The sequence below is a fragment of the Panicum hallii genome, chromosome 9, assembly GCF_002211085.1.
Source record: "Panicum hallii strain FIL2 chromosome 9, PHallii_v3.1, whole genome shotgun sequence".
Taxonomy (NCBI): domain Eukaryota; kingdom Viridiplantae; phylum Streptophyta; class Magnoliopsida; order Poales; family Poaceae; genus Panicum; species Panicum hallii.
This window is the reverse complement of record NC_038050.1, coordinates 14,201,978-14,227,439: the sequence shown is the minus strand read 5'-3', so window position 1 is coordinate 14,227,439 and position 25,462 is coordinate 14,201,978. Positions and strand designations below refer to the sequence as shown.

At 47.3% G+C, this 25,462-nt stretch overlaps 2 protein-coding genes across 3 annotated transcripts; one reads left to right on the top strand and one right to left on the bottom strand.

Moving 5' to 3' along the window:
- Positions 1-1,751: 1,751 nt before the first annotated feature.
- LOC112876488 (homeobox-leucine zipper protein HOX9) lies at positions 1,752-9,486 on the top strand. Of its 2 annotated transcripts, none has more exons than XM_025940611.1 (19): positions 1,752-2,152; positions 2,616-2,941; positions 3,289-3,448; positions 3,574-3,653; positions 3,747-3,837; positions 3,927-4,022; positions 4,474-4,587; positions 4,665-4,748; positions 4,852-5,007; positions 5,095-5,169; positions 5,653-5,759; positions 5,859-6,039; positions 6,442-6,630; positions 7,039-7,119; positions 7,327-7,461; positions 7,710-8,035; positions 8,182-8,287; positions 8,470-8,619; positions 9,036-9,486. In XM_025940611.1, the coding sequence occupies exons 2-19, from the start codon at positions 2,703-2,705 to the stop codon at positions 9,180-9,182; spliced, it is 2,517 nt and encodes an 838-aa protein (XP_025796396.1). In that variant the 5' UTR covers positions 1,752-2,152; positions 2,616-2,702; the 3' UTR covers positions 9,183-9,486. The 2 variants fall into 2 exon arrangements, with proteins under 2 accessions (XP_025796396.1, XP_025796397.1); XM_025940612.1 differs by having other exon boundaries at positions 1,752-2,182.
- A 6,053-nt stretch (positions 9,487-15,539) lies between these two features.
- On the bottom strand, positions 15,540-21,350 carry LOC112875570 (double-stranded RNA-binding protein 6). The gene is made up of 3 exons (XM_025939453.1): positions 20,967-21,350; positions 17,642-17,861; positions 15,540-16,998 (listed from the first exon to the last, which is right to left on the bottom strand). Exons 1-3 carry the CDS (start codon positions 21,210-21,212, stop codon positions 15,896-15,898), a joined length of 1,569 nt encoding a protein of 522 aa, XP_025795238.1. The 5' UTR covers positions 21,213-21,350; the 3' UTR covers positions 15,540-15,895.
- Positions 21,351-25,462: the final 4,112 nt, after the last annotated feature.

The following is a 25,462-nucleotide window of genomic DNA, read 5'->3' as shown; positions in this document are numbered from 1 at the left end:
CTTAACAATGTTGTTCTACAATTGTCGGGGGCAAATATCATGGATCCCCCAAAGAACGTTCCTTAGAAAGCTAATCACGGATTAGCCTCATCAAAGTACGCGCTTGGGCTATCTGGGTCGTCAAATGGCCGCAGAACGGCCTACCAGGAGAAGGGGCGCCGATAGCCCTACGCGAAGCACTGGAGAAGGGCACGTCCGCCTCGTCCGACCCTAAGGGTAAGAGATCTGATGCGTCCGCCTCGCTCGACCCCAACGATGAGGGGTCGGGCGCGTTCGTCTCGCCCAACCCCAAGGGTGAGGGGTCGGGCTCGCCCGCCCCAAAGGCGTGGGGCCCCATGGACCTCATGATGTGATGGGCCACGCCGGAGGACAAATCTGTGGAGCAAGGGTAGGTAAGAACGTGCAGTGACATAGTCTTCGGAAAGGATAGGCTACTACGGCAAACCCCAGCCATCCACCGCCCCGAGGGTCAAGCCGTAAAACACACCGGTGGCTCTTGCCGCTCGTCTCGGCATGGCACACGCCGCTTGTCCGGCGGCCCGACAGACCCTCTCCATCCGTTCTGTTGGGTGCACGCCGCACGCCGCACCAGAGCGCGGCGTGGGAGCGCCTCCGTCATCATCTATAGGGCTAGCAGGGCCCATGTGAAGAGGAGGAGAGGCAGCACAATCCTAGGGATCTCTCTCTGCATCCACTTCATTCCTTTTGACTTATAAAAGGATAAAAGGGAAAGAGAGACCCCCCGCCAAGGCGACTGTACCTTCATATTCATGTTCTCACACGCACACTCCATCAGAGTCTTGGAGGCCCTTCCCTCTCTCACCCGTTTGCAACCCCTACTACAAACCTAGTGCAAGAGCATAAGCGGTTCGAACTGGACGTAGAGACATTCTGCCCGAAGTAGTATAAACCATCGTGTCTTTCTTGCTCACCATCCGGGTTAGATGCGTAGTCACGAAATTTACTAGTCAGCGGTTCGAAACACCGACAACGGTAAACATGCGCTAATGATAGATTAATTAGGCTTAATAGATTCATCTCGTGAAATTAATCTCCATTTATGTAATTGGTTCTATAGTTTGCTCATATTTAGGGCTTGCTTGGATCACGTGACTAAAAACAGTGACTAAATTTTAGTCACTTCCCGTTTGAATCAAGTGATCAAAGGTGACTAAAAAGTGATTAAAATTCCAAATAAAATGACTAAATGAGGGGCAAGCCCTCTCAACTCCTCCTTGTAGCTACTATTTGGGAGCTAATGGGACTAAGTTGTTTTTAGTCACTTTTATTTTGTTAGGGACTAAATTGACTAAAACTTTAGTCACTTTGCTTTAGTCAGTGGGAACTAAACACAGTCTTAGTTTCCTTAATTAGCATCTAAATGTTCCATGTTATCCGGAATAAAAGTTAGATTATGGATCCAAATACCCCTTAACCTGCTTGTTTCACATTTGCAGTTTTCCACGGAAATAAAAACCATTTATGCTTTCGTCACTGCAATTTTCGTCGTCAAACGAGGCAGGGTCACGCGACAGAGCAATGTCACGGACAAAATAATGACGTCTTTTCAGAGCAACAGTGACCCGCCATACGCCCGCTGCTGTGCGCCCCACCCTCAACGCTCGGCGGACTACGTGCACCGCGTCCACCCACTCTCGTGGTCGTGGCCTCCTACCTCTCGTCCCTCTCTCTCTCTCTCTCTCTCTCTCTCTCCTCAGCTTTCTCCACCTCTTCTTCGGTTCTTCTCGTGCTCCTCACAGTAGACGTGCTAGCTAGCTAGCTGCAGCACTGCCATTCTCTCTCTTCTCTCCGCCTCTCGCTCGCTCGGCTTTAAAGCTGTCGCCTTTTGCCGCTCCCGGACCCTGTCCTCTCTCTCTCTCTCTCTCTCCCTATCGACTCTCGTGCCGCGCTGTGTTCCTCGTCTCGTTCTGCTTCGACAGGATCCGGGAGGCGGGAGCCCGGCGTGCGAGCGGGTACTGCCGGTTCTGGGCGGCGGAGCAGGGTGGGCGCGTTCCGGGCAGGTGATGGCCGAGGCTCCGTGCGCTGCCGCGGTGGCCGGCTCGAGCGGGGGCAGGCTGTGAGGGGGCGCTCCGGAGCCGGCGACGGTGCCCGTACGTCTCTCGGCTGCTAGCGCGCTGAGAGCTGAGAACAGGTGACGGCCGCGTCACTCCTCATAGCCCCGGTCCGTGTACCTCCGCGGTCAGCCATTGCGTGTTCTTGCAGTTCTTTTTTCGGATTTCTTGCGAGCCTATGAAGTGATCTTTTGGGTGAGCTTTTATCCGCTCTTTACGTGGGAAAACCGGGGTGGGTAGGGAATAGAATGCGGATTGCAACCGCCGTTCATCTTGCGTGCTGGATTTTTATGGCCTGCAAGCAGGACTTGGCGTCGTTTCCCCGGCCCCGATTTCCGCCGCGGCTAATCGGCCGCATTTGCGTGTTCTGCTCCTGCAGCGGCTGCCCTTTTCTCTCCTCGGTTTCAAGCCAAAAGCTGACCCCTTTGCGTGCTTTTCTACGTTTCTTTGTCTGATGAGCAGGGAGGGTTGCTAATCGCCGACAGTTTATTTTTGCAGTTTGTTTCTTTTCTGACACCGTATCTTTTGGTTGAAATCTCGCAGGTTTTGATCACTTCGAGGAGGAATTGAGAGCTCGCAAGGACGCGCGAGGAGCTTTTGCTTCCCGTGGTGCTCTGTGGCCGGGCGACGATGGCGGCGGCGGTGGCGATGCGGAGCGGGAGCAGCGACGGCGGCGGCGGGTACGACAAGGGCGGCATGGACACGGGCAAGTACGTGCGGTACACGCCGGAGCAGGTGGAGGCGCTGGAGCGGGTGTACGCCGAGTGCCCCAAGCCCAGCTCCGCGCGCAGGCAGCAGCTGCTGCGCGAGTGTCCCATCCTCTCAAACATCGAGCCCAAGCAGATCAAGGTCTGGTTCCAGAACCGAAGGTGAGCCCCCACCGTCGCCGCGCTTTTCTGCCAGTCAGGAATCGTGCTAGAGCTTACCTGAAAACTATTCCTGATAGGTGAATCTTGATGAATGATGAATAATGTAGTTGTTCCCAGCATAATGCTGTGATTGGTCCAACGTAAAGTGTAATGATGGCTGTAGAAATCAGGGAGAATGAATTCTTGCCCCAAATGGAGATGTGCAAACTTGAAAGTCTCTTCATTCCTATTCTGTGCATACGGCCAACACATATTCCGCCCTCGTGATTTTGCCAATTCTGTGTGGATGTTGATTTTTTTTTTTGCCTGCTCTAGCTGAATTCTACGTCCATTGTTCATGGTGTTAGGTGCCGTGATAAGCAGCGTAAGGAGTCTTCCAGGCTCCAGGCAGTAAACAGAAAGTTGACTGCGATGAACAAGCTTCTCATGGAGGAGAATGAGCGTCTGCAGAAGCAGGTCTCCCAGCTGGTTCACGAGAATGCGTACATGAAGCAGCAGCTGCAGAATGTAAGTCTAGGTTTTGTCAATGACAAGCCATAGTATAACATTTTGTTGTTTGTTGAAGTTGATACATATCTGGATGCCCGTGGTGGATCTTGTCTTCCTCTGATACCATTATATGCTGCTTGCAGCCTTCATTAGCAAATGACGTCAGCTGTGAATCAAATGTGACCACTCCTGCCAACCTAAGGGATGCAAGTAACCCATCAGGGTAAGTCAGCCTAGTTTGCTGCGAAACTGGGGGTTCACTTTACTTCTTTTATTAATTACTGTCCATGCTAATCTTTTCCCCCTTTTGGGCCAGGCTCCTTTCCATAGCTGAGGAGACCTTGACAGAGTTCCTCTCAAAGGCTACAGGGACTGCTATTGATTGGGTCCAGATGCCTGGGATGAAGGTGGGTTGATAACTTTCGAGGTTCCATACCCAGACATGAAAATTAAGTGCATTGGAACATGCTTATATCGATCTCTTTTTCTTTATTAGCCTGGTCCGGATTCTTTCGGTATTGTGACCGTTTCACATGGTTGCCGTGGTGTTGCTGCCCGTGCCTGTGGTCTTGTGAACCTGGAACCAACAAAGGTAGCTTATGCTTTGGCACTTTGTTCAGAACTTATTATTACTTGAAGAAATCCTGCTGTACGTTTCCATGGGATACACATTGAAACTGTTTTATCTGTTGTTGGTTTCCATGGGATAAACATTGAAGCTGTTTTCTCTGTATGATGGTAGGACTTGTCTGAAAGTGAGGTTTTTATATGTACATAACCTCAAATGCAGCAATCTCATGGGCTAATATCGTGTTTGTATTATTTGGTTGACTAATTTTCTTAAAACAGGTAGCTTAGGTGCTTCACAAGGATTCTTTACTAAATCTTCTGTTCATATCTACCTTGCCATGTTGGACACTCATCCTCTAAAACCTTTTGTGCCACATGGTTCCAAAACTTTAACTCTATTAGGAAAATTTTGGGAATGTACTGTTGCACTGAGTAAATTCTCTGGAGGTTTCTTATGATAGTATGCTTGATAGATTGTGGAGATCTTGAAAGACCGCCCATCTTGGTTCCGTGATTGTCGCAGTCTTGAAGTCTTTACAATGTTACCAGCTGGAAATGGTGGGACCATTGAGATTGTTTGCATGCAGGTTGGCATTTGTTTCTGATCATTCCATTTGTTGAAACATAGCAGGCTCTTATATATTGTTCTTGGTTGTGCCTTCAGATGTATGCTCCTACTACTTTAGTTCCTGCTAGAGATTTTTGGACACTGAGATACACAACCACTCTGGAGGATGGCAGTCTTGTGGTGCGTATAGATATGAACCTTTTTCCCTTTGCCTAACTTGTTAACATGGTAAATTACCCAAGGAAATTATTGTTTCCTGTGTTTATATTCCTGTATATTTCAGGTCTGTGAGAGATCTTTGAGTGGTTCAGGGGTTGGTCAAAGCACTGCCACGGCACAACAATTTGTAAGGGCTGAGATGCTTCCTAGTGGCTATTTAGTCCGCCAGTGTGAGGGTGGGGGCTCGATTGTGCGTATAGTGGACCATCTGGACCTAGATGTATGATCCCCAAATTCGACATGCTAGCTACACTGATGTTGAATTTCCTTCATCTAGTTTCTCATTCACAGCAATCCTATTTTACAGGCTTGGAGTGTTCCTGAAGTTCTTCGGCCCCTCTATGAGTCGTCTAGGGTAGTTGCGCAGAAGATGACAACAGCAGTGAGTTATTGAAAACTTTCCAGATTGACATTTATATTTGACATTTCATAATATAATTTTGTAGTATGTGTATAAATGCCTACCTTTCTCTTAAATCATATGATTGGAGTGGAGTTCAGTATTTATTAAGCCAATCTATAGGTATAAATTTACGTAGTATTTCCACTTAGTGCCTACAAAATCATCTGGTACCTTTATATTAGGCATGTTTGTGTAATATATGTTTGAAGTGTCAGCATATGATCAATAGTGCACTTGTGTTTCTTGCTTCTCATTGGTTTTAACTTTCTAGATAAGATGGTTTCATGGAATTCACGTATGTGAAGTTTAATTCTCATCATTCGGACAGTCTCTGTAAAATTTACTCTCAATTACAAAACAAACCCTTTGCTTTATCCTTTTCCCTTGGATACAAGTAATGCATATTTGGAGTGATGGATTATCTGTAATTTCTGCACGCACACTGACTGTTATTTTATCAAGGCACTACGGTACATAAGACAAATTGCTCAAGAAACAAGTGGAGAGGTTGTATATGCATTGGGGAGGCAACCAGCTGTCCTGCGAACATTTAGTCAGAGGCTTAGTAGGTGAGTCTTAGATAGTGATAGTACTCTTGTTATTTCAGTGATTTTTCTTTGGGAGGGACCATATTGTTTATTTATAACACGAATGTTATGCTCTTTTAGAGGATTTAACGATGCTATAAGTGGTTTCAATGATGATGGTTGGTCTGTCATGGGTGGAGATGGCATAGAAGATGTTATCATTACTTGCAACTCAAAGAAGATTAGGAACAGTAGCAATCCTGCAAGTGCTTTCGGAGCTCCTGGAGGTATCATATGTGCTAAGGCATCCATGTTACTGCAGGTGAGGGCGCAATAGTTTCATATAAATTAGACAATTAGTTGCCTGTTGCTACTTAAAATTCAGAGTATAAAAGCTTCCAGGCAATAGTTCACTTGTATAACCCTGAAATGAATCTGTGATTAACTTCATTATACGTTAGGAAAGCATCCGTGTCTACTGACAAACTATTATAAATTTATGAATTTCATTTGCTTATGACTTTAGATTGTACTGTGCCTGGTTATATGGTATGGCATTACTGTACTAGTAGTTCAACTTGGTTAGTTTTGCTGGCGTTTAATGGAAACTGTAAGTGCTTGAGAATTAATAAAGTTTGTGAAATCTGCTCATCCGAATTACTTGTTGCTTTATTTAAATATATGATTGCTTGAATTCTTATTCTGTTCTTGTTCGGTATTCCAGAGTGTTCCACCAGCAGTACTTGTTAGGTTCCTAAGGGAACATCGGTCTGAATGGGCCGATTATAACTTCGATGCATATTCGGCTTCAGCACTGAAAACAAGCCCTTGTTCGCTGCCTGGGTTGCGTCCTATGAGATTTTCTGGGAGTCAGATTATCATGCCACTTGCACATACAGTGGAGAATGAGGAGGTATGTTAATTTACCTACCTACCTCTGCAGGAAAATGTTATACTTGCTAGTTGCTAAGTGCTATTATCGTTCACAGTTTACTCACTATTGGAAATATTTCAGATTTTCTGTTTCTTATTGCTATAGATTATCCTTGTTCGTTGTCTTCGCTTAAGTGATATCTTGGACATTTTTTCTCTTCCTTTGTTTTTAGTGTAATGTAAGTTTTTCTTCTGATAAAGAGACCATAAGTTTTCCATGGTAAAGTGTTATCATTTTGGTAGGCTAGCTTTAATGTAAAATTTTAACCAGACCATAGCATTGGCCAAAATAATATGGAATTTGCAGTTATGAAAAACAAATTTATGCATTCTACTGTACTATATTTTTGTATGTGTAATGAGATTGTGGCCTTTCCTCAACATGCAGATCCTAGAAGTTGTTCGCCTTGAAGGGCAAGCTCTTACACATGATGAAGGTGTTTTGTCAAGAGATATCCATCTGCTTCAGGTAATCATGAAAAACTTTGGTGGGTTCCAAATGCAGTCTTAGCTTGTTGCTACAAATCAGTGCTAACAAGCAAAAAAAAATACTTCACTAAGAGTAATCACTTGATAAATATGGAACTTTACCATGTCAATTTATGGCTAGTAATTCTAGTGTATTGGATCCCCTTGTGAAAATGGTGTCTAACAGATATCTGACTGGATTTTTCAGCTTTGCACTGGAATTGACGAGAAATCAATGGGATCCTGCTTCCAGCTTGTCTTTGCACCAATAGATGAGCTATTCCCTGATGATGCTCCCTTGATATCTTCAGGCTTTCGTGTTATACCTTTGGACATAAAAACAGTGAGTGTTTCTTTCTATTTTTTCTTTGATATAAAGTTCATGGTGTTCCATTTCCTTTCTATGTTTGCACTTGCATCACTATGTGTGTGATGTGGTGTTTCGCCTTTTCTTGTCACCATGAATAAAGCATTTTTACAATTTTACATGCCTGTTATCTGCATTTAATCCAAACTATTTTTCTCCACAATGTTAGTTTAATCAATCTCGTTTTCACATGCGTAGCTTTTAACCATCAGTACCTTACACAGGATGGTGTACCCTCTGGAAGAACATTAGATTTGGCCTCTAGCCTTGAAGTTGGTACTACTGCGCAACATGCCTCTGGGGATGGATCTCAGGATGATTGCAACCTACGATCTGTGCTGACAATTGCCTTTCAGTTCCCCTACGAAATACATCTCCAAGATAGCGTCGCAGCTATTGCCCGTCAGTATGTTCGAAGCATTGTCTCTGCTGTGCAAAGAGTATCGATGGCTATTTCTCCCTCGCGGTCTGGCTTGAGCACTGGGCAGAAGATAATTTCTGGCTTCCCTGAAGCTGCAACACTTGTTCGCTGGATTTGCCAAAGCTACCAGTAAGTGCATTTTTCCATTTTTGCTGTCACTGAACAAAGATATGTTTGTCGTAAGGGGACTGGTGCAATGTTGAACAAGGACAAGCATCTGTCGAAAATGAAATGGATACCAAAGAATAAGATAATAATAAACTTCATGCTTGCAGGTACCATTTGGGGGTGGATTTGGTCAGCCACGCGGATGAAGCTGGAGAATCATTGTTGAGAATGTTCTGGGATCATCAAGATGCTGTCTTGTGCTGCTCTTTCAAGGTAATTGTTTTTTCCGTATTTGTTTATCGAAACTGCTTGGTCTTATGCAGGGATGTAATTGAAGTCTGAATATGTTGGATACGTCTAGGGGTGTTGCTTGGTTGCCTGTAGAAGCTAGCTAACTGTACACAACAAGATAAACATAACTTTGCTCATCTCACACGTTGGTGTCTTATTCTCAGGAAAAGCCTGTGTTTACTTTTGGCAACCAGATGGGAATTGACATGTTAGAAACAACTCTAATTGCTCTACAAGATCTCACATTGGATAAGATCTTTGATGAAGCTGGTAGGAAGGCATTGCATGTGGAGATCCCTAAACTGATGGAACAGGTACAATTGCTGAATCCAACCATGCAATGTGAATTTTGCTCTGTTTTTCTTCAGGCAGGTGTCATACAATTTTATTATGACATGGTGATCGACATGCAGCATGAATAACCATCATGCAAGTCATACAGTTTTTCGAATGCAACATATTCAATTTTCCACGCTTGAAAAACTCAACTCCCTGCACCTACCTGCTAGCCAGCCGTTTTTTTTTGAAGAACCTTATAAAGGGCAGGTGGTTCCTGTGATTCACTGCAGAAGCTATGCTGCTAGCCTTCTAGTTCGATCCGCACCTGCTAAACAAAACCTGAACCCATTTCTTACATGGCTGTTCACATTTACCTGACATGGTGAGTCCATTTTTAAAGGATGATAGTCATTGTTCAGGTTGGAATTCATCGTTGAGCTTCTTTATTCAGGGTTACGCGTACCTGCCCGCTGGGGTATGCTTGTCTGGAATGGGCCGCCATGTCTCCTACGAGCAAGCCGTCGCGTGGAAAGTTCTCGGCGAGGACAGCAACGTGCACTGCCTAGCCTTCTGCTTCGTCAACTGGTCTTTCGTGTGATCCAGTGCAACATAACAAGTGAATTTCTAATGGAAGATGGTTAAATGCTCGCTCTGAGCAGCCTCCACTTTTGCGTAATCTGGAAAAGAGGACGGTAAGCCGTTGCTGTTAGCTAGGTAATGCATGTTTAACTAGCTGTAGAACTTGGGAAGGCCAACCGTGTAAAGATGCTGCTGCCTTGTAAATTTGCACTCATTTCCGCTAATTTAACCCGGCGAAGGCTAGCTGCTGCTTGTGAAGGCCTGGGTACTGGCCATGGGTTCTGATTTTCTGAATGGCACGGAGTTACCAGATCGCCTTGCAAGTCCATTTCCTTGATTAAACCGGTTAAAAAGAATTGGAACGCAATACACGCTTATGATTGGCCAGCACTCTGGCACGCAGTATTTGCTTTCTTGGTTATTGGTGGAGTTGCAGGAAAATCGAATAGGTGGAATTGGTGTCTATATTGCTGTAAAGGAGTGCATTGCTTAGATTGCAAGTAGCCTCCTCAGAGTGAAAGGCAAGCCGAGATTACAAACGATCCTAGTCTATAGTATCCGGATGTATCCTATTATACTCCTTTGCAGTCGCAGTGGGAGCGGCGCACTTGGTAGTGGGTGAGACGGGAGAAGCAGCTGAAGGGTAAAGACTGTAACCCGACGAGCTGACATTCCTAACGGGCCACATGCAATTGGCGGTTGAAGCCATCTTGTTTTTAGCCCCCACATAGCTTCGCTGCATGATGGGCTGAAGCCTGCAACTGGCAGCTGTGGAGACCTAGGTTTGAACATCTCGGGCAGTCTTTCTTTTTTAAACTGTTAGTATTAGAAAAAGGTACGCTTTATCAATACCCAATATATTCCCATTTCTCCAATAATTATTGATTTATCCAAATATTTTACCCCAGCTCTCCTCAAAAAACTCTTCTTAAAAAAAAAGGAGGTCCTACTCTCCCAACAAGTTGTTTTGTGATAGAATTATTAGGAACCGTAAAAGTATCTCCTCCAATAACTCATTAAAGTGGTATTAGAATATTTCAATAACACCTTATCGGGAGATATTTATTGGGGTACCGCTGGAGATACTCTTATTTAGCTAATTTTGTATTGATGTCTATGCATGAATGTTAGATTGATGCTAGTTGTCAGCAGATTGTACTGCATTCTCATATATTTCTACTGCAGCAGCTAAATCGTAACTAGGTTCATGATAGAGGAACAAATACACTTATTAATGATTTGTAAGCAGCAAAGATGTGATGAGCGCTATAACCAAACTGAAAAAAGTTCTATCAAAATTTAGTGACTATACATACGATACTTTAGCGTATGGTACAGGGAGAGAAATGCAGTTTGTTTTCTCTTTCTATAAAAATGATCAACAAAACTGAAATCTTCTACGCAAAACTAAGTTATCTGTGTACCTTTTATCCGCTAGATATTCCCTGATCTCTATAATAATCTTCATTTCATCCCCTGTCTTTGTATCTTCACTAATCTTGTTGCCATGAGGAATCCGACACTGATAATCCCGTAGAATCTTACCCAAATTGGGCTTCTAAGACACCGATAAATACAAGGTCTATTGGAAATCATCTTTAATTTGGCGGGCGAGTGCTGTCATCCTCAGTCCACCGAATCCTACGATGGATAACCCCCTCAAACACCCTCTGCCCAACGGGAGAACTGGGGTGACAGTAGGGGCCTTGCCCCCCCCCCCCCCCCCCCCCCCACCCCACTCCATACACAGTAACAGTTATATCGGTGCATATGTGCAGTCCAAGGTGCAAATGACGTACAAGTCAGAGAGAGAGAAAGGTAGCTACCCCAATAGCACGCACATCAAAGCCTTCAGAGTCACTAATTATTTCATCAATCTGCATGAAACTAACGATACGAAGTAGCGATGAATTGCACCAAAAATACAAGAAGATCGATTTATGTTGAGGAATTGAGTATATTTTAAGTATATATTGTGAGATACTGATCACGTTTGTTCGCTCCCCCCCCCCCCCCCCTCCATGAAAATTTCCTGATTCCATCACTGCATTTGCCGGACCAACCATTTCACAAGCTTGACTCTTGGTCTGTTAATGCCAACCAGGCGATTCTCTTCAGCGAACAGCGTAGAAATCTTTGTATCATGTTCAGACTGCTAGAATTTCAGCGCTTCGATCTGGTTAGTGAACCTGTGGCAAGCCTGGAGCATCCGGAGGAACCGGGTGTATTTGACAAAGAAATTCCTGATCAATCTGCCGCCCTACTGCTGCCCACCATCAGCGAGGCTGAGGATGCTGTGAAGCCGTCGACGCAGTCCGCCACGTCATAGGAGGTCTCCCGCACCTCCCGTGCCAACGCCTTCGGCTGGATGTCGACGGGCCCTCCCGCTACATGGCCGCCACCTTGAGGAGGAACGCGCGGATGGCAATGACCTCGGCCTCAAGGAAGAACAGCTGTTTCCGCACGCTCTTGATGTGGGAGCACTCATTTGCGAGGACCTGGAGCTTCTTATGCACAACGCCAAGTAGTGGCGGATCTAGGATCCCCCTCCTCTTATTTTCTTCTTCCTCTTCTTATTTTGTGGTTGAAAATTATCGGAGGTGGCGGCGGCGGGGGAGGGGGACTCCATGAGGGTAGGGGGGCTGGATCCGTCAACATGAGCACAAGAGGAGCACTGAGTGCCTCAATCACACCAAAGGACCAGCACTGAACCAAAGCAACCCGAGATTAGGAAGAGAAAACCAGGGAGAAACCGAGGTGCAGGATCGAAAGGGCGATCGAGCTCCAGGTACCTTTGGAAGAACACCACCTCGCCGGAGCCGGAGCTCACAGCTGAGGTAAATTCGGTGGTGGCTGCTGAAACACAAGCTCCGGTTTTCACTTCGAGGAGTATCGTCCCGTGAACACATAAAGAATTCTTCTACACGTACTGAACTGAACGAAACCCCTTGGGCCGCAAGAACTGCCACTGCCCTCAAGTCCCACTAATTTGGACCAGCAAAAACACCAAGAAGCACTGCACCGTGGGCATTTGAAGCGCGATGGCTGGCACTGGACGTCTGGTCTGGACCAAAGCAAACCAATGGGTGAGGACTAAATCTAACCATATGTCTCGTCATACGTCAGGTCTAACTCGATCTTCACCTTTAATACCACTTATTAGAATGCGTAATAGAATTCAGCCTGTCTTGATATACCTACGAGTTGGCACCCTATCAGACTCAAATCTATCGAAACCCAACCAATCGAGACCTCGAACGTAACTCCACCAAAAAGACTAACCCGACGGGTAGGGACGGCCCCCACCTTATATATTATACTCCTTTTATTATTAATTTTAACGTGAGACTAAATCTAACGCAGACACCCACTTTCCTTCCGAAGAAAAAGACCCACGCAAGCGAGCTCGTGCTCAGCTCGACGATGTCTGGTAAGCTAGCAATGTTGCATCTGGCGCGTGGCTCGTCCAAGTCGAACGCTACCTCCCACTGTTGACGACGGCAGCGATCTCATCCTGGCACTGGCACCGATCGGATCCGGATGACAAGCCAAAAAGAAAGCCCCGGCCCTGTTGACGACGACGGATCGGAGGACGCACAGCGGCAGGTACGCGGCTACCAAGTTCCTCGTTACAGTGCTCCGGTACGTCGCACGTACTTACGTTCGTTTTGACAGACCAAGTGACCAACTACTGTACGTCGTTGTCTTGCCTACGTGGCGTGCGCTCCCGGTCGCTAGCTGTGGATATCCCGGACGTATCATGTTTGTTCCGCTCGCCTTGCATGCCGCCCGAGGGGCGGTTACGGTTTCCAGTTTTGGCCTTCGCGGTCGCGGGAGCGTTGAAAAGGAAGCCATCGGGAGAGACAGGCCGGGCGAAGACGACGCAGCAGAGCGACACGGTGATGCACGCCGCCGTTTTTATCCCGCTGTCTTCTTCCGATCCCTTCCTGAAAAAACCCAAGGAATACCAGCTCTCCATTGCCTCTATATCCGATTCGGCCGTTACAGTAATATTTGCTGGGCTGTACGTTTTCGTTTAGGCCTTTGCGAAACATGGGATCTGCGCAGAAATGGCAGCCCAGCAACACAAGGGTGGCTCCTTCCTGGGCCGATTACTCTCGGTCCAAGTTCTGACGCTTGGCCCGTGCGTGCCGCTGGGTTGGGTGACTTTGGGGTCTGAACTCTGAAGCCGCCGCAGGTCCGGCTCCGGGCGAGGGCTAGCTGGGTCCGGCTAATTGCTGTCCGCCAGTCTGCTGCCGAAGCCTGGGTCTGAAGTCTGAACGCTGACGACGCTGAGACGATTTCCATCCGACAATCATAACATAACCGTGCCGGCGCTTACTCCTCCAAGAATGGTTCTGGTTTTTTTACTCTTTATTTTTTTGTCTCTTCTGAGTCCTGTGTAGTGTGTACCAAACCTCTGTTTTTCCACCTCGCCGTCGAAGGTGTTCGTTCCCCAACAAATTGCCCTCTCGTCCATGAGCAAAAAACGCAACCTCCTCGTAGCTTAATAGACTTCCGTCGCTCGGTGATCATGCGCGACCCGCAACGGATAAGCCTGCTACTCCATCCGTTTTAAAAAAATACAACTCCCACTTTCTAAGAAATTAAATAGTTAAAATTTGATCAAATTTATATAAAATAATATTAACATTTATATTACAAAATAAGTATCATTAAATTAATTATTTAATATATTTCTATACTAGATCTGTTTGGAGATATAAATGTTGATAAATTTTTATATAAATTTAAATAAATTTGAAATTATTTGATTTTTCAGAAAATGAGAGTTTTATTTTTTTTTGAAACTCGTACCGATGTGTAGTAGAGCCTAGCAGCATGGGGGAACAAGAGCATGCGCTAATCTCGAGGCTGGGACGCCGGACGCCAAGGCGAGCGAGGCCGCAATAAATCCCCCTGTTGGGGCGCCATCAGTGCGCCATAACTCGGGAGGCGCCTCCTGTTAGCTGTGCCGCGCATCTATTGCTCGCTACTACTACTAGCTTCCTCTGCCTGCCCGGCTGCCCCCCGTCCTCCTCCAATTATTATCGCCTCTGTTGGCCACAGCGGCCACGAAAACGATGCCGTCCGGCACTCCGGCCTCTCCTCCCTCCTCATCGACCCGCCTCGCTCTCTACGCTTGCTACTCGCGCCCGCTGCCGCCGGCCCATCAGAATTCATTGCGAGAATTGCTCGCCTTGCCGGTCAGTCAGAGGTAACCGCTGAGCCTGCAGCGGCGGCGGCAGGGGCAACCCCCTACGCGCCTCTGCCCGCACTGCCTCGCCCAGAGTGGCATTCATGCCCGCTGTACTGGCACGTCGTGCTAAATGCCATTGCCACGCCGCGACGTGGCCCATGGCCTCCCTTTTTTTTATTATAAATCATTTTCTTAATCCTCCCTTGTGCAGAAACAACGCGCCCGCGTCGCAGAACGGAACGGCGACTCGCGCCGTTGTTCGGACCGGACGCGGCTGCCACTTGAACGGCGTGGGGTGCGGGGTCAGCACGCTGTAGGCAGGTCAAACAGACTGGAGCCGCCTAGCGCCGCAGCAACAGGGCCGAACATTTGTCCATCATTGTGAGATCAGGGCGCACACATGCCCGGCATGCGCACGATCAGTTCAGCTGGCCCTGCGCTGCAGTCCCCCCAGCCTGCTGCCGCGCAGTGCAACTCGCCAGTTCAGATCAGCGCAGGGGAGGCTCTGGCTTCTGATCGCCTTTTTGTTCTTTCCTATGGAAGAGAAAAATAAAAGCCAGCGGGGGGGGATGCGGTTCCAGATCGCGGGCGCCATCATCATCATCAGTTCATCAGCCGTGGCTGGCTTTTTTTGGCCGGAGCCTTGTCTTGGTGGCTCCGGCTGCCCTTACTAAATGCTCACCGGATTTTGTTTTTTCCTTACTGCAGCCAAGCAAGCGTCTGGTGTGGTGTGTGGACTGTGGTCACGACTCCTGACCCAACAACCGCTTTCCAGTTTCTCTAGCCCTTCCAAACTCGTTTTTCTTTTTTTTAGCCCGTTCGGCGAGACGAGTGAGCCAAGCACATGAGGGGCGACCGTGGTCCCAAGTTCGGTTGCCGAGGTGCAGGGCCCGGCCGACGTCACGGCCGATCCCTGGCCTCTTGCGCATCATCCATCATTCGGACGGTACCTCCCCCAAACCGAGCGGCTTCAGATTACCCCCAAGGATCACACGCAACGGAACATGGATCTCCATGCATCCGACTTTCATCATCGTACCCAAGACGAAAAGCTGCAGGAATCCCCTTTCATCATACTTCCTACTAACCGGTAAAATGCACCAATCACCCACACACACCATCATTTGCACTGCACGGAAGAAAGAAAGAAAAAGCAGCAGAATAAAAATTACGGCGGGCCGACAAGGATAACGGAATTTAGATGTAAAAGCCGCCTCATAATCCTTCCCTAGAGGCACCTCACAATCCACCTCATCATTGGGGTAAAACGCAGACCAACTGCATATCCAGGGAAGTATAACCGTCTCCAACCAAACACCGGGCAAACCACCTACCACCACTACATGTGCTTTTTTTTCAGATTTTTTTTTCTCGAACAGAAAAACTAGGTGTTCCCTACCACAGCGCAGCTTGCCCAGACAGCCCTAATTGAAACCAGGACATACCAAGAACTAAACAGAACGGAATGTGCACGGGAGGCAGCTAATTACAAAATCTGGGAGAAGATGGTGACGAGCATTTTTTTTTCGAAGTCAATTGATCTCCAGCTGCCTGATAGCCGCCTCCGCCACTGCTTGAGCCTCAGCCTCGTGCTCAGCTTCTGCCTTGCTAACGTCGCCATCCACAGTGCTTGATTGCCTTGTCGGGGTAATGTCTGATGATGTAGTGCATTCCACAGCGGTGGTATTGCCAGCAGCAGAACATGGGGCTTCACTGGTAACTACTGCTGAAGCTTCCTTGGCTTGAGCAGGAGCCTCGATCTTAACCGAAGGCTTGATCGCTGGAATTGGAGCAGCCAGTGATTCCTTCGGTTTTGGTGCTTGGGTTTGCACATCCTTCATCTGAATTGGGATCGCAGCAGACAGCGATCCCACAAGGGGCTGGTGTTGTGCATCCTTTACCTGAACTGGAATCACAGGAGACACTGATCCCTTCATTGGTCGGTATTGTACATCCTTTACCTGAACAGGGATCACAGGTGAAACAGGTTCCCTCCTCGATTGCTGCTGCACATCCTTCAGCTGAACAGACATCACAGGCTTCGGACCCTGAACTGGAGCTGAGGGTCCAAACATTGGGGATGCTGACCTGATGCGAACTGGAGATGCAATCCGAATAGGTGGTGGGTGGCTCATGAGAGGAGGAAGCTGCTGCTGCTGCTGCGTGCGTGCAGCTGGAGGTGGGAGAGGTGGAGCAGAGAACACAGGAACGGCAGTCCTGATTGTGACTGAAGGAGCCATGCTATGGCAAGGCATACGGTAGTGCCCAACTGGCACATAGGGGGCTGCCTCTGCCGCTGGAAACCTTGACTTCGGATTAAGGCTTTCCATGATCCGTACAGCCGTTTGAGACGCTCCATCAGTAGATGCTGGTGACTCTGGCCTGCATCTTGAATTTGATTTAGGGCGGAATAGAGGGAGGATCTTCGAGTAGTTGGACTGGGAAGATTGGCCAAAAGAAGGCTTCCTCTCTGGCTGCATGGGAAACTTCTTGGGGAATGGCGAAGCATGGGGATAATTGGCCATTGCCATCTTCTCCTTCAAGCGATAATTGAGAAGGGCTCGAGCAATCCTGATCTGCTCCTGCTCATCATTATTTTCCGGCTCATTGGATGAATTCGCTTCATCACGTACCACTGTTGCAGAAAGATGAAATAGAGTGAGAAGGTGCCCATTTGTAAATAGAGAATGACATTAAAAAAATGTTTGCAGATCATATTACTGGTAGTGAGGGGTTTCCTTGGAACCAAACAGAAATAGGCATAATCTACAAGATATACCTGGTCCAATTCCACTAGCAAAGTAAGTTAAACCAAAACCTACTGCTAAGCTTTTTGCGCTAACATGACTTCCAAGTATGAAATGAACACAAACTACATCGTCATGCTAGCTCTGACGAAAGGGGCTCCAAATGAATGAGAAGTAGCACTTCTAGAGATAAGGTCACCCATCTTGCATATAAAACACAAAACTACAAAGATTTGATCACTTGCCTTGATAAATACAATCAGTAGAAAATTAGCCCAAAATTTGTCATGATAAGTTACTAAAAGATAGAGAAAATGATGCCCCAAGGCTCATATAACAATATTTGCATCGCACCAAGTGAAAATTGAGGCAATATCCATATCTTGACCTAGAAATATCTTTCCAAGAAGTAGAGAGACCATTTTTAATGAAACCGCAATACTTCTCTCTTTCTCAAGGTTATTGCAGATAAATATCAATAAGCAATAGACCTACAGTTTCTTTCATCAATATGCAATAACTAATACTCACATTGTTTCAGTGCAGACCATGCCGCTGAAGCAGCATTTTTTTCAGCCTGTTTCTTATTCTTAGCAGGATCACCTGTAAATGTGATACCAGCGAGCTCTACTGTGCATGTGAAAACCGGCAGGTGGCCCAGGCCAGATCGCTCTGTTGTATATGAAGGCAACGGCGCTCCAACTCTCTGAGCTACTTCCTGTAGAAGGTTCTTATAAACCCCTGTTTCATCCTGTTTAACATAAATTTAGCACCATAAGCAAGTGATTGAATTTTATACTGTAAAATAAAGAATAGAAATTGAGCGTGCAAGATACTACTTACAAGGTTAAAGAATGATCACAGAAAAATATTAAAGCCCAACAGACAGATAATAGAGAACTTTATGACAGGAGATAGTTAGTTAAGAGCCTTTATTATTGGTCTTGATTGGAATAGAAGTAATCAACTCAAGAAAAAAAGGGCCTCCAGAATCCCAAGGAAGATGACTTCCAGATCAAGACACTGATAATCAGATAATACTTCGACAGCAAGGATTATGATTCAAATGAGGCTCAAATGAGAAGTGGTAGTTGAGCTGTCCACTAACTGACTAGAAAGAGGCAATGAATACAAAGGGGCATATAACTAATGCACTAATACAAACAGCAGAACATGAGTCAAACTCCAATATTACACAGGCAGATCATGGATATAAGATGGACAATAAAAAAGGAGATTTCTTGCAGATCAGTTCTGAATATACTAACACAGAATGTAAAAACAATAATACCACCAGCACCTGAAGGACAGGAGGTAGTTGACCACGAGAAGTCAATACAAACAAGTAGTGAGAGGCTCAACGTACACCACAAGATAACATCTAGGGACCTTCATTGAATTTTTCACAAGAAAGCATGAATGTTATAATGCTCATGACCAGATATATCTTCAGTCCTGCAGGAGTATGAGCTCCATGCTAGTTAGTATTTACCACCAGATACCAAACCATAGCTGCCTAGGAAGTTTTGCCATTTTCTATGTTTAATTTTCAGTTGATCTAGAAGAATTAAATACCATTCAATGATCGCATCCAGTGAAACAGCAATCCAGCAACCAGGTCAATCACTTTCTGTGATAGTCCAGACTCCAATTTTGAAACCTCCAAGACAGTCAGCTATAAGGATCGTTGAACATGCCTAACATTTGACTGACCCAATGTTCAAAGTTATTGTAGCAACCACTCTACTCACAGTACTAGTAACATGAATCGTCCAAATACATATTGACCCGCATGCAAATCGCATGAATATTCGTCTGAGATAGTAACATTTCTACTTGGAGACCAATCTGAACTTACATCATGAGGCAAGAACATGTCTCTCCGAGCCACCAGATTTTAATTGATACATCAAAGTAAGAAAATAACCCAATAAGAACTCATTCAGAAGCAGACCCCCTCTGCCATCCAATCCCAGATCAGCCTTTTTAAAAATTCTGGCCAAAAAGTGTCATCTGGCCACAATATATAAACCCCCAAATTCCACAGAACAATCTCCGTGCAGAACGCAGACCGACAAGAACACCCACCACTCAACATGGCGGCCATCGCACTCGGCCCGCACCAAGAACCCTGCCTAAAAGGCAGGGAGTAAAGCGACGTCCCCGCACTAGCACCAGCAGCCACACCCACATTGTCCCGTACATCCACAGATCAATTCGGAGCCAGCCAAAGCCTAGTCGCTGGGTAGCAAACAAAGCACTAGGGAGGCGCACTGGTAGCAAGCCGGTTCCCAGCAGTGGCAGCACCCATGGCTGACCTGATCTGACCGGACCGTATCGGCAAAACACGCACGCACCGGCGCAACAACGCCACCACCACACCCCCTCCCTTCTCTCTGCCCCCGCCCCATGGTGGGCTTGTGAGGGGGCCTGCCTGCCACTAAACCATCCTGGGCCCACTGGCATTGACCTGCGATGCCCCGGTTAGGTGCGGGCGGTCTCCAATTCAATTCCCCCCACCCACTCCCTCGCCCTCGCCATTAATACCGCCACTATAAAGACCGAAACCTAATCCCCCCTCCCCCACCGTTTCACACTGACGCTTCCACGAGCTCGCCAATTCCGTTCCGTTCAAAGCCCCGTGTGTACGTGTACCTCGTCGGCGTACCCTGCATCGCAACTGGGCTTTCGAGTCAAGTGTACGCGGCAACTTTTTAATTCCGGCCCCCATCAATGCGCCCATTAATGGACAGGTTTGGCTAATCGGCGTTTAGCAGTTAATGGCCCGAAGACTTTCGCAGTCTACCGCCAATAACGGTGCGGGCAAACACGGAACCCTAGCGGTAATTCCGAGGCTGTAAGAAATTCCAAATTGGCAGTTAATGCCGGGTGTTATCTGCAGCACCGTCGACGTGACGGCGCGAGAGCACATCTAACGAGGGATTAAAGTAAGTGGAGGGTTAATGGCCGGCGCGGGGTACGAACAAGTTTAAGAGGCTTGATTGCGCTTAGTACATGCATCGAGTAGAGTGGGAACTAAGCTCTGTTCATTAACTAATCCAAGCCCATTTAATACTGTAACAAATTAAAATTACAGTGGTAAGCGTACTCCGACATAATAGTACTTTTGTTAAAAAAACAGAGGAAGATTTTTTTTAACCACGAGCTTGCGAAAAAAATTAAACCGAACTCGAGTACTGCGACCTTTTTCTCTCTGAATCAAAGGAATCCCCCTTTTAAAACAAAGAAAAAAAGGCACCGGGAATTTTTGACGCGAAAAGAGTTGCAGCTTTCCGTACCAATTATCCGCTGCAATTCGGGCCGCTCACGAGCCCCAATCCCAAACCAAGCAGATTCTGGAAGCTACCACATCACAGCTCCGTTTTTCTCTTTCGTAAAAACTAGAGTCAGATCAAACTAAAAGAACGATTCAAAGGGACCGGCTGATGTTGCGAAAATCTCTCCAAAATCGCCAACATTTTGCTGAAATTACATAAAATACATGTTCCTGAGCTCGAACCTGAGGTACGAACTCCACAGTCAAACGCCACGCCCTTTCCCCCCAAGAGCAATCCAAACGACACAGCCTGGCTACGGAATCGCTCACGCAAATTTTGTAACGAATTGCAGGAGCAAAATGCTTTGAACGATCTACGAACGATCGACAAAAAGTCCAGAGGAAACCCCCACAGATCCCCCCAAATTCCACCCCGGGAAGCGCTCGAAACACGAAGGACCACCGCGACAAGTACACCCAAAAATACCAGGAGAGGAGAAACGGTTCGTACAGAAGCGAGGGGCAGATAGCGGCGGCGGAGGAGGAGAGGGGGCGAGGGGGCGCGGGAGGGCGGCTTACCAGGATGCGGGCGGCGAGCGAGTAGGACGGGCCGCGCTGCGCGAGCGCCGCGAGCGCGACCTCCGCGGCGGCGTGCTCCGCCTGGCGGAGCGTGGTAAAGAACCCGGGGCTCTCGAACTGCTCCCCGTTGAAGTTCACCGCCGCCTTGAACCGCGGCGCGTGGTCCGGCCCCTCCCGCAGGCACGTGTACGCCGGGAGGTTGAAGCAGCTCCGCTGCGCCAGCTCCTGCAGCTGGTTCTTGTACATGGCCGCCGACCTCCGCCCCGAGCCCCGCCTCTCCTCCGAGTGCCGGCCGCCGTGGCCGGAGACGGCGACCCCGGGAGATCTACGAGAAGAAGAGGTGAAGGGGAGGAGAAGAGTGAAGTGGTGCGGGTGGAACGGGAGGGGGAGGCTGTTTATATTTTTTTTTCAGGAATTCATATTTAGGAGTATTTAATGCTACTGCGGTTACTGCTTACTGGCCGACGCATGACAGCTGGGGCCCCGGTGTCAGCCACCCTGCTTCGCACTCATTTTTTTTTCTCTTTTTTGTTCTTTTAGTTAAGTCTCAAGTCTGTGTGTGCTCACTGCAGATTTCTTCCGCGTGGAATATGGTACGAAGTACGAACACATGCTCGATTCATGGCCTGAGAGATGGTTCTTTTGCGAAGTTTAATTTAGGAGAAAATTGCATGAACTTTGAAATATAGTTTAAACTTCGAAACAGCATCTACTAATTTGACATGGTTTGAGTTGGGCCATCCATTGAAGCCCGTTGGCTGCTGTGGGTGGGCCTCAGCAGTTAGCTACCAGGCAAACACTTAAGTTGTTGTCTGATAACGTAGAAATATCGGGCAACCTGACCTGGCCGACCCATGGATCGAATATGATGCTCAATGGTTGCTCAGGGGTTGGTGGTCTCGTCAGCTATTTTAGATCGTTTTTTGATCTGTCAGCCTGCTTGGCCAATGCCCTATGTGTGTGGGAATCACGCGTAAAACCCATTGGCAGCACGACAATGAAGAAAGCACGAATGCAAATTAGCTAGGTTTATACTTTCCAAGAATAGTTGTAGGAATGTGTTTAATAATCCTGCCTTTGTGGACGACAGTTGAGGCAGAACAGGGTAAATTGCTGAGCATATGAGTATTACCATAGCTTGGAGCCAAAGCATATGAGTATACTAGCTTGCGGATGCCAACCCAGGCATAGCACCGTTGCTGGACGAGGCTTCCCTGCTCACGCACACCCTGGTTAGTTATGCGTGGACCCTGGGCCACACGTCAGTGACCCAAGGTCAGAGCATCAGAGGATTTGCTTCCCCGTTACTAGCATAAGAGCTTAAAGGATGATAGTTGGGGCCAAGCTGAAGTGCTAGCTCGATAGATGATAATTGGGCTCACAGCATGGTTACTAACCAGGCAACTAACGGTCAGAGCCAAGAGCGGGGTTACCACAAAGCATGATTTACTCGCAACGCGGATGATAGCTAGGTCAAAGCGCTAGGAGCGAATGACAGAGCATGGTTACTAGTTAGGCGAATGACAACTAGGCTAGAGCATCGAGGGTGGATACAGTCTGGGGCTAGACCACAATTACTGATTAGCGGGTCCTAAAGGGAGAGTGCGTTTTCTGGATAATACTTAAAAGGTTTTAATACTACTTCTGGCCGTTACTGCTTAATATGCGGATGGATGACAGCTGGGGCCAGCGCAAGCACCCCACTTTGTCGGTTTGCCTTCTCTTCTAGATTCATATTTGGATGGATTTCATGCTATTACTTATGTTAAACCCTATCGGACACGGGGCTATGGGACTGCGCACATAGCATAGAATATTCTAGAATAAGATACGGAGCGTGTCCCATCCCTTATATTTGTTGTACTCGGATACGACTAGGAGTAGTCGGTACAGAAGTAAACTATCCGAGTAGTGCTCGAGTAGAACTTCTAAGATAGTATCGGGCTAGAATTCCATGTAACCATGTCCCCCAAGTATATAAGGACGGGCAGAGATCTATCCAAAGGATGATCATGTAAAACAATACAAATCACCATACAGGATGTAGGGTATTACTCACATCGTGGTCCGAACTTGTTTAAACCTTATGTGGCCTTCGAGTTTCTAATCTCGGCGACACCGTGCCTACAAGTCTACTATCTTAAGGTATACCTAGGTAGGCTTTCCCGTAAAATACCGACAGCTGGCACGCCAGGTAGGGGCTTTCATCGAAGTTACACCGGCGAACTCGATGGCATCTTTCAACTCCGTTGTTGTATCTAAGGAGGGTGCCACCTTCGTATTCGGCTCTTAGGTGTGCGTCGCCAATGGTCAAGGTGGCTTCAACAGTCACGTTGCCAACCCCAAGAAGCCGGAGGCACCGTCGCTCATCTTCAGCCAAGAACATTGGCACTTTAGCCGGTGGATCTAGCCAAACTTGACAATCTAATTGGAAACTACGCTAGCCGTCTCCAAGCAATCCCTCGGATCAGTACTGGCGATCTTATCACCGGAATTGATCGGGTGGACCGTAGCATCGCCGGGTGCATCGAGCTCATGGAGGCCGCTCTCTGACGCTCTTACGACTCGACTTCCACGATCCGAAACCGCTCTGAGATACAGCGTCCACTTCTCGTTAACACCGGCAACATCTTCTTTGGAATCGATCAAGTCGACCGATCCATCGCCGAGTGCATCAGGAACGTGGTAGCCACTCTTCAACACTGGCCCTCAGGGACTAGGCGCAACCACATGGGTTTGATCGCGACTTCAACGACTTCATCAACAAATTTGGCGACACACCATTACCTGACGTGCCGGAGAAACCCAATCCCAGTTCCGTGTTCGACTCCATGTCTCTCTCCGCCATGGAGGAGAAAGAGAAGCCTCTGCTTGCCAGGGGGCTCCCATCTTCGATGACTACTCGGACTCCGACTACCACATCACGCCTTTATTAGGCGGACACCAGGCTTTGGCAATGAAATCAAATCTGGTGCGCGACGAAAGGGCACGAAACCCTCCAAATCACTTGACATCAACCCACCACGCTACGCCACCGACCTCGATGAACTTCCATTATAGGAAGTCAAGCCCCTTGACTCCTCCGACGAAGAAGGAAGTCTGATTAAGCCGAAAGCGGTAAATTTTCCACCGGAGCGAGAAATTCAGCCCATGGATGAAGAAGGCTTGGAGCATCTCCAATTGGACGACTACTACATCGATGACGGCTACATCTCTAATATGCCGGGGCAAGATACGATACAACAATGAAATACGATGATCCCAAACTACCTGATCATGTTCACAACACCGAGGATGTCATGAAGATAGAAGATGAAGATGGCGTTCAAAGAAAATAACGCAGGTTCAGAAACGCCAAACGTGCCAAGCATAGAAAACACACGATGGAGCGGTAGTAGCACCAACCCGGCAACCTCTACGACTTCTCCACGACTGACCTCCACAACATCATCAACATCAGCCGGGACGCTCGCAATATCATCATCGCCCGGCAGCAGGAGCGTGTCGAGGTAGAAGCTTACAGTCCCACCAATTACCACATCCCTCAAGAAGACTTGAGGTCAACCCAGAAGCGCAAGACGAACACCCCTAATGCAACCACGGAACAACCAACTCGAAGTAAGAAGACCTCCACCTCATAAGAATGCTTTAAAAGGGCTCTCCATGGGCATTGCCTGTGGCATCCGAAAGGCAGTCACTCTGCCTTTGAGTGCCGTAACCTCCGCAAGGCCCTGGGAGCCCCACCACCCAAGAGCGTCAAGAAGAAGAACTATGAAGGGAGGCAGCCAAACTACTCGGACGATGAAACACGAAAGAATTAGGATCTGATCTGAGGAGTTTTCTTCGAGGCCTTTTTTAGGGAATGTTTGCATATAACCATTGTTTTGGAATAGAGTTTTCGAAACAAGGGGGTTCTTCGCATTTAAACCCAAAAACATTTTTGTTTATCGCTTGATCAAGGAATTAAAGTCACAATTTTTCTCCTAAAGTAAAGTGAGAAGCAAATTTATCGGTCTAACAAGGATGCATCTGCCATGCGATTTTGTCGGGAATCCTATCACAACCGAACTGCATGACCATCGATCAAGACATCCCTGATTGTGTGGTCATCCCATTTGAACATGATTAGTGGAACCTATCAACTAAACACACTACGTACGAGACACTCACAATCTAGAAATGGATTTCAAAAACTCATACGACCAACTATTGATTCCAGTAACGACTCTGACTACTTGTCTCTCGAAGACGGTAGCTATGGAAGCAACTTCTGAAGGGACCCTTAAGCCCACGTTTCCAGTAACCGCTACGACTACCTGTCTCTTGAACATAGTAGCTACGGAAGCAACTTCTGAAGGGGACCTTAAGCTCACATTTCTAGTAACCGCTATAACTACTTGTCTCTTGAAGACGGTAGCTAGGAAAGCAACCTCTAAATAGGCCACCAACACTGTTTTGCCGGTTGGGTTGTGCACATTTAACATAAGCAATAAATA

What these genes read in the sequence shown, in the direction of transcription:
- LOC112876488 (XM_025940611.1), top strand. Translation starts at nt 2,703, where the DNA reads ATGGCGGCGGCGGTGGCGATGCGGAGCGGGAGCAGCGACGGCGGCGGC. An exon ending in GATGCAAGTAACCCATCAGG is followed by an intron (nt 3,654 to 3,746) that starts GTAAGTCAGCCT and finishes CTTTTGGGCCAG; the next exon opens with GCTCCTTTCCATAGCTGAGG. An exon ending in TCTTGTGCTGCTCTTTCAAG is followed by an intron (nt 8,288 to 8,469) that starts GTAATTGTTTTT and finishes TCTTATTCTCAG; the next exon opens with GAAAAGCCTGTGTTTACTTT.
- LOC112875570 (XM_025939453.1), bottom strand. Translation starts at nt 21,212, where the DNA reads ATGTACAAGAACCAGCTGCAGGAGCTGGCGCAGCGGAGCTGCTTCAAC. An exon ending in CGCTCGCCGCCCGCATCCTG is followed by an intron (nt 17,862 to 20,966) that starts GTAAGCCGCCCT and finishes TATGTTAAACAG; the next exon opens with GATGAAACAGGGGTTTATAA. An exon ending in ATGGTCTGCACTGAAACAAT is followed by an intron (nt 16,999 to 17,641) that starts GTGAGTATTAGT and finishes TTTCTGCAACAG; the next exon opens with TGGTACGTGATGAAGCGAAT.